The sequence below is a fragment of the Sinocyclocheilus anshuiensis genome, unplaced genomic scaffold (genome assembly GCF_001515605.1).
Source record: "Sinocyclocheilus anshuiensis isolate Anshui unplaced genomic scaffold, SAMN03320099.WGS_v1.1 scaffold248, whole genome shotgun sequence".
NCBI lineage: Eukaryota > Metazoa > Chordata > Actinopteri > Cypriniformes > Cyprinidae > Sinocyclocheilus > Sinocyclocheilus anshuiensis.
Window position 1 is genome coordinate 206576 of NW_015555734.1, and position 8803 is coordinate 215378.

Genomic DNA, 8803 nt, shown 5'->3' on the forward strand with positions numbered 1-8803 from the left:
ACTGGAGCACTTGTCAGGATAGAAGGAAAAATGGATGGGGCAAAATACCCTCAAATTCTTGTGGAAAATCTGCTGCCCTCTGCCAGAAAGTTGTCAATGGGAAGAAGTTTTAGCTTCCAACATGACAATGAGCCAAAGCACACAGTGGTTGAAGGAGAAAAAGGTGAATGTCCTTGCATGGCCTAATCAGAGCCCAGACTTAAACCCCATTGAAAATCTGTGGAATGACTTGAAGGCTGCAGTCCACAAACGCTCACCATTACATTTAACTGAACTTGAACAGTTCAGCAAAGAAGAGTGGGCAAATGTTGCAAAGTCTAGATGTGCAAAGTTAGTAGAGACAAATCCCAACTCACTAAAGGCTGTAATTAAAGCAAAAGGTGGTTCAACAAATACTGACACAAGGGGGTGATCCTTTTTCCAACTCAGTGATTCTGTTTTCTTTTTCTTTTTCTTTTCTTTTTTTTGACATGTTGGTGTTATATCTTTCACTTGGCTGTTATAAGTTGCACAGAGTGAATACAGCTGAATAAAACAAAAACTGTGTCTTCATTTCAGGCTGCAAATCAACAAAATGTGATTATTTTAAAGGGGGTGATTCTTTTCTATACCCACTGTATGCCTTAAGTATTTAAACCCACATACGACGTTTAAGATTAGAAGACACGGCGCTCGATTATATGCAGGCCAGATTTTTCCCCCTCCTTCCTTCCACACGGCAGTGAAGTGAAGTGCTGCCGGTGGCCAATCTGCTGTTGCGCGGACTTGATCATAAGTTAGCCGCTCCCATTCCTCACATCCCTCCGCGCTCCTCATTGTGCTCTGCTGACTCAGTGCCTTAAGCATCATCCGCTCTCAACGCCACTGGCACAAACCTCGACCATTGTGGAAATTAATACGGATTCAAGAAAGGACACCATGGCCAAAACAGCTATCGGTACGCGCTGCGCATTTCTTCACTTGTCATCTTAATCCATTGTTGCATTTGTAAACGTATTAATGGGAACTGAGTCTGTCAGTGCAAAGCGTTATACCATGCCAAACTGTACGGTGCATATAGAACATATACAATGCTTATATTAACATGTTTCTTATATTATTTACAGCTTATTCGTGCGTACAGTACATTATATACGACCAGAATCTGCGTTATCGGAGGCATTCTACAATGGTAGATTTCGCGTTTTTTTCCTATTTATGAAGTTTATAGCCTAAGCGAAGTGAATGCCATTCGTATTATGAATTAAAATAAATATCGTACGTAAAATTCTCAGTAGTGATATGTATGTATGTATGATGATTGACGATGGCGCACCTGCTCCTGCTGCCTCGCATCATAATGCAGAAAGACCGCACCCAAGAAACACTGCCCAGACAATCTAGCCATAAAACCCCCACAGATACCTCCTTATGGAGCATTTCCCTCAAGAACTCATATTTAACCAGCGATCCTTGCTTTATATGGAATAATCAAGACAATTAGAGCAGCTTTTTGTTGTGCATGACATCGTTCTTGTTTTATAGACATGAAGTCAAGAGTGCTGGCATCAGGGATACCAAGGTGACAGATTTTCATTCACAATCCATTTTATTTTTAATTAGCCTTTTTATGCATTCAGAAACCACCTAATAAGGCTCATGTGAGATATAACACACAGGCCTAGCTCATTCATTACATGCATAATACTGTTTTAATATAACAACATCAATAAAACATTGGCTATGGCTATGTAGTTCTCTCTCATAGCTACTTAAATCAGTATTTAAAATAGATTAAAATATAAGAATTTCTCATCTATTGTGTGTTTGTGTTTTTTTTTTACCATAGTAAAATCCACCTATATTTTGTTGTGGAGTCATTTCATGACCAGATGGCATGGGTGGATTTCACTGTGATTTAAATTTTTTTTTTTTTTTGGGCTCCGGGTAGCCTGCAAAATTACTGAAGCTGTAAAGTCACCTTTCCTAATCTATCGGGGGCCTGTTCTGTCAGGATTTATTGATCAGTGTAAGGCTCCTGTGCTGTGGGCCTGGTTGTTGATATTGATAAGAATGGAAGGGGAGTTGCAGGAGGCTGAACGGACGCAGACTGGGAGGCCGGCCAGCCCTGCAGCAGTGGGATGCTGCACATGGTGGCCTTTGCAGCACCGGACACATAACTATTGACACTGTGTGTGTGGACACCAGTATGTGACCCTGGCAGGAAATAGCTCCTGTGTGTGATTTGGACATCGAACGTATGGGATTTGTGTCTCATAGCTAATTGATGACTATCATATATGCATTCTTTTTTTATTTCGTTACACTTGTTTAGTGTGTCCTAGTCTGCATGGTGTCTGATGGTAATTTTCTAGCTAATGGGCTGTTAGATGTGCTTGTAATCTGTAAAACGCTACAGAGGGCAGGAAATGGCAAGTGTCATTAGTGTGCCTCCTGCATTTTTCATGAGTCTGCCAGCTCCATTTGTTTGAATCTAGAAAAGACTCTCCGTAGACTCCATGTGTGCCAGTTTTTATGCTAATGTGACTTTTCAGGGATTTGCTAGTTGTATTCCAGTTGGTTTGTTTTATGCATTTAATTTGTTTTCCACTGAGCAAAATCCACTGTAAAAAGTAAAACAACGATTATTGGAGCACATTTTACAAGAAAATAGTATTTCAGTCTTTGTACTTTAAAACTTCATGTGTTAAAATTCAATGTGTTACTTGCCGTGTCTTTATTTACTAGCAATTTATGAGTAATTATAAATAAATTCTACACCAATTTTTTTTATTGGTATAGGCCTATAGTGATACTGTTGGGAAATTTCCCATTTTTATCTTGCTCACTTAATTTCTGATATTCAACTATTTAAATCCACGCTTTACATTGTTCACCGCTGTAATGATAATCATGGCCTTTCAAAAATTAGCTAATTTAGCTAAAGTAGCAGAGTTGATCAGTCACTCAGTTGAAGCGTCATAGAAACAGACACTCAGAGATGAAGCGTGTAAATTGAAGTACAGGGTATGTTATAGACCCCAATTGAATCCTCTGAAGAGCTGTAGAGATGGGGCAATATGCTCTGGCCTGTAACACTTCAGCACATTTGTGCTAGAGTAGTGGAAGTGTGTACGACTAACAAGAGGCCAATTATGTGTTGTTCCAGCATACAAGGAGAAGATGAAGGAGCTGTCCATGCTCTCGCTTATTTGCTCCTGCTTCAGCCAACAGACACGCAACAACCTTGTCTGTGAGTTTGAAGGTAAGTGAGAGAACAAATCACTTTGATTTGAAGCAGTATAATACTATATATGAAATAAAGATGCTGTGACTGATATTTTATATAATAAATATAAAAATAATAAATGTTACATAATAAAAATAAATATAAGATTTTTTTATATAATAAATGTAAATAAATAAAAGAACGTTTAAAAACGGTGATTATTTCTTGTTTCAGTGTCTTGATTGATTATGCTCTTAAATTTATGAAAATGTTAATTCTTTAAAACGTGAATTATATTTGGAAGCCCATTTCGGCTATGTAAGAAAACAAATTCATGTTTTGGTAGCTAAGATAAAAAAAAATCAATTACAATATAAAAAAGCTGAAATGATGACATTCAAATTCTAATTGTGAAATATTAGTATTTATACTCATTCATATTCATATTCAAGGCAAAACATAGACGTGTACTTCTAAGTCGTGTCATAATTATGACATTTTATGTCAATAAAAATACTTTTTATGACAATAAATACAAGTACATATTTAAAATCAGTGTTGGGGGTAGTAACGCATTACAAGTAACGCGAGTTATGTAATCAGATTACTTTTTTTCAAGTAACTAGTAAAGTAACGCATTACTTTCCATAAAAAGTAACTAAGTACCGTAATTAGTTACTTTTTTATGGAGTAACACAATATTGTAATTCATTACTTTTAAAAGTAACTTTCCCCAACACTGTTTAAAATGTTGATCATGTCCTGATCAGAATCTTGATTAATTATGCTCTTAAATTTATGAAAACATTATTAGAAACATGAATTATCTATGGACGCCCAATTTTTTCCACATAAGAAAAAAAATCATGATTTGGTAAACCATAATTATGACATAAAGAGTGAAAATTACACAAAAAAATTTAGATTAAAATCTAAATTGGGATTTAAAAAAATCTATAATGACATAAAAGTCTAAATTATAACATGTCAAATTATGACATAAGTTATAATTGAGATAAATGTTGAATTACGTCTGTGAGATTAAATCATAATTATGAGATCAAGTTGAAATAACAAGGTCAAAATAATGAAAAAAAAAGTCATAATTATGACTTGTCATCAGTATGTCATCATTTTGACCTTTTTCTCATAATTATGACTTAGTATCTAATTTTTTTGTCTCAATTATGACTTTTATGCCATAATTATGACGTACTAAAGCATTTTATTAAGTAAGGTCATTTGACATTGGTCGTTGTCTTGTAGATATGGAAGTAAAACCTATAAACAAAAGGGCCTCAGGCCAGGCCTTCGAGGTGATTCTGAAACCACCCTCACCGGTGTCAGACGTGGCCCACAGCATCACCTCCCCTCCAAAGAAGAGGGATGTGTCACTGGAGGACATCCAGAAGAAGCTGGAGGCTGCTGAGAACCGCAGGAGGGTCAGTGGAACTGAATGCATCTAAGCTTAATAGCTGCTTTATTAATACAGACAAATGTACATGAAACCACGAATCAATAAATATTGGTCAACCACATTACAGTCTGTTTAACCTTCAGGAACTATATTCCCTTTCATGCCCTTTCATATGTTTGGATGCTTATGCATGTAATGACTTTCCTCAACAGTCCCAGGAAGCTCAGGTGCTCAAAGTTCTGGCTGAGAAACGTGAGCATGAGAGGGATGTGCTGCTCAAAGCCATGGAGGAAAACAGCAACTTCAGCAAGATGGCAGAGGACAAGCTCATTCTGAAGATGGAGCAGAACCAGGAAAACCGTGAGGCACACCGGGCAGCCATGATGGAACGCCTGCTTGAGAAGGTGAGCAAAACAGTTCGACTTAATAAATTACTTGTAGTAAAAATGATTGAAATGAACATTGGGTATGCAATGAATATGCATTGTTTAGAAACATATTTTATTGCAAATATTGTTTACTTTTTATTATTTTAAAATTTCTTTAACTGTCACCGTCCCACCTGTGGGACGCTTGGCGCTCTTTTTTTGTTGTCCTTTTTCTCTGTCAAATCTTTTAGTAAACATCATAAATCATATATCATTTGAAAGCGTAGAAGCCCAAGATTCATCCTGTGAAAACCATTTTGAAATCGGACATTGCGTTACCATGGAAATGGTACTTTAAAATATTTTGGCGGTCTCCTCCCCCTTAGTGGGCAGTGTCAAGTGTCATATTACAAAATGCATTACGGTCTTTTGGAATCAAACCTTTTTATAATCTTGACAAAAAACATCATTGGAAAGGTCTGAGTCTATTAATTAATCTAATTAATCCCACATCAGTTCTGTGTAAGAAATTAGCCCTCAAAAGATAATTTGTGTCATTATTGAGTATAATGAGAAAAGCATTGAATAGACATAACAAAAGTGATAGACTACTCTAAATATGAAACTAAAAACCGCCAGTAGGTGGCAGCAATTCACTGTCTTAGTGAGTGAGTCATTCAGTCATTCAACGAATCAACTGGTTCGTTCAAACGGCTGATTCATCAGGAAACGAAGCAAGTGACTGTCTTTATGAATAGTTCACCGATTCATTGGCTCAATCAATTCGTTCAAACACGTGGATTTATTCAGTAATGAAACATCGCTGTGTGTCGCTCGGAAAGGAACAGTTCTGCTGTGGCTCTGCTTGGAAATATTGACAATATCGTGTCTAAAATTGAACACAAAATTAACGTCTTGTTTATTGAACTATTGTATAAAATCAATATCACATTTCCAATCGTGCAGATATTTGTAGGTGGCAGCAATTCACTGTCTTAGTGAGTGAGTGAGTCATTCAGTCATTCAACGAATCAACTGGTTCGTTCAAACGGCTGATTCATCAGGAAACGAAGCAAGTGACTGTCTTTATGAATAGTTCACCGATTCATTGGCTCAATCAATTCGTTCAAACACGTGGATTTATTCAGTAATGAAACATCGCTGTGTGTCGCTCGGAAAGGAACAGTTCTGCTGTGGCTCTGCTTGGAAATATTGACAATATCGTGTCTAAAATTGAACACAAAATTAACGTCTTGTTTATTGAACTATTGTATAAAATCAATATCACATTTCCAATCGTGCAGATATTTGAAAAAAAAGCACTCTAACTCGTGTGATATCAACTATGATATAAATATATGACAAAAACCCATACGGGGCATTCTATGCACCTCAGATCTTAAATTTTAGGGGCATATATGACTGCATTCTATTAGGCAACATCACCCCAGGCGGGGCACATTAACAAAATTAATTGCAACCACTTAACACATTAAATTGACAGCCCTAATATATATAGTTAGGTATTTTTTATTATTAATTTATTTATTATAAGCACTTTTCAGTCTTAAATTAATCATCAGAATTATGATGTATGTGATACTCTGTTTGTTTTGACCCTATCAGGAGCGACATGCTACAATTGTCCGCAGGAACAAGGAGCTGAGGGAAGAACTAATAGCGTGAAGTTATCCTCCTCCTCCTCATCCATACCCTTCATCAGCCAACCTGTCATCCTATCCTGCTCACACACACTCACACACAACCACTGGTAAAAACCAATCAGAACAACTAGTGTCACACTCGTATACGGTTTGAATGGTCTTGCTTGATTTCATAGAGTATTGGGAAGACACAAGTATTATTTTGTAAATACATCTTTTTTATCTCTCTCTCTCTCTCTCTCACACTCTCTCTCTTTCGTTCTCTCTATCTGTCTTTCTGTCTATCAGATTGAATGATAACAAATCAAATGTACCAACTCTACATGATACATTATGTTAATTTGTTCATTATATTATTTGTTAATTTCTCAGTTGGTTTGGTTCAGGCCCGTCTGCTTTGATCACATGAAAGGTTTTTGATGTTGTGAGTAAGCTGCCCGCTTACGTTTGCAGTGTTAAATGATGTGACGTTTGGTGTAATTGTGAAGAATGCAAAAAGCTTCAGTGCTCAGGCCCCAGATTTACATTTTAAAGCGCAAACCTACCCAGACTCATAAATATATAGTGCACTTACGTTTATATACAGCATGATCAAGACATTTCCTGAGCAAATAGCTTGAAATATGAGTACCGAAACAAATAAAAACATGTTAATAGTGTTTCATTTATAACCGAAATCTTCTCTGAACGTCCGTATTTTAGTTTCAATGGTTAATATCCTTATGTAGAATGAAATCTCTGTCTCTCTTGAAATGTTACGCACATCTGCATGTCTACATCTGCAAACGTACTCTTTTGTTGGCTGACGTTTGGAAACACTGCACCCTTTCTGGACCCTTTGGACTAGAGTCTAGACAGCTTGACATAGCCTGCGGTAGAATACAAAAGAAAAGGAAAAAATAACCAGCCAGTTCCTACCCTGTTGCTCCCTATGAGCGAGGTTTTTCTTTTCGTTGACCTGCCCCATTCCCTTACATTGATTCAGGCCTCCGGCACTCAAGGCTGATGTTTGTCATCTGTCTCTAGCAGGAGTAGACATCTTCATTAGTGCAGTGGGGTAATTAAGGGAGTCATATCTCTCTGAATGTTCTGACATCTGGCTTTATAAAATAGGTAACATCTTTACCAGCGGAATGTATCCTCATAGACTCCCAACTACAGCCTTTGACGTGTGACTATTTTCTATTTGGTTTATTTTGGTGTGACTGGAGTGAGTGTGTGCAGGTGTGTGTGTCCACATTAGGTTGACCCAGCATTTGTGTCCTTTCTCTCTGGAAGTGAAGTGATAGGCAGATGCAGAATATGCTCTGAATGATTATGGTTTTATTTGGATTTGTTTTTCAAATCACTGTCTCCTCTATAAATATGCTTGAAGTGTCTCCGGCTGCCAAAATGGTATTTTCCCCCTCTCATTTCTGTGTGTGCAAACTTTGGTGAAAATAAAGGTTTGGGGTTCTGTGAACATGGTTTACTGTGTTGTTTGCTTTTTAAGCTTCTGTTAATGTCATTCCAGCGCTTCACCAGCGGATGACAGTAAACCTGTTATAACACGTGGGCTAAGCTTATTAACATAATTCGCTTGAGAACATAATGTGTGTAATCTATCTATCTTTTCAAGCTTACGCCAGTTGCAGTGAACAGGTCACATATCTACTGAATCTTTTCTATTAAAAAAAAATTGTTGACCAAAATATGCTTGCAATTAATAGTTAGGACTATTCATCATCTATATTACAGATGGTGTTAAGCAAAGAAATGAATCCCAATTCACCCACTCAAATCTCCTTTTGCCAATTCACTTCTCAGCAAACTATAAAATTATTACCAAACAAAGTTCTCAGAAGTATAAAAACAGAGAGCCATATTGTGCTATTATATATATATATATACATTTAGCTTTGCAATTTTCTTTTCTTGCACCCAGTGGTAGTTTAACCATTCATTGGTTTCTATAGCTTTAAATACACATATGTTTGTTTTGAATGAATGTATATTTTAATGACTATTATTGTTACTTTATTCAAATTTAAAGATAAATAGATGTATATCTGCTTTGTGTTGTCTTATATGGTAGATCATTCTCTGTTACATTTTAATGACTATTGTTTCTGTATTGAAACTATTTCTATATAATATAAAAACGTAT

At 36.5% G+C, this 8803-nt stretch overlaps 1 protein-coding gene across 1 annotated transcript; it reads left to right on the forward strand.

Moving 5' to 3' along the window:
- Positions 1 to 684: 684 nt before the first annotated feature.
- LOC107673017 (stathmin-2-like) lies at positions 685 to 8121 on the forward strand. Its single transcript, XM_016466433.1, has 5 exons — positions 685 to 937; positions 3149 to 3244; positions 4475 to 4650; positions 4838 to 5029; positions 6620 to 8121. Exons 1-5 carry the CDS (start codon positions 919 to 921, stop codon positions 6677 to 6679), a joined length of 543 nt encoding a protein of 180 aa, XP_016321919.1. The 5' UTR covers positions 685 to 918; the 3' UTR covers positions 6680 to 8121.
- Positions 8122 to 8803: the final 682 nt, after the last annotated feature.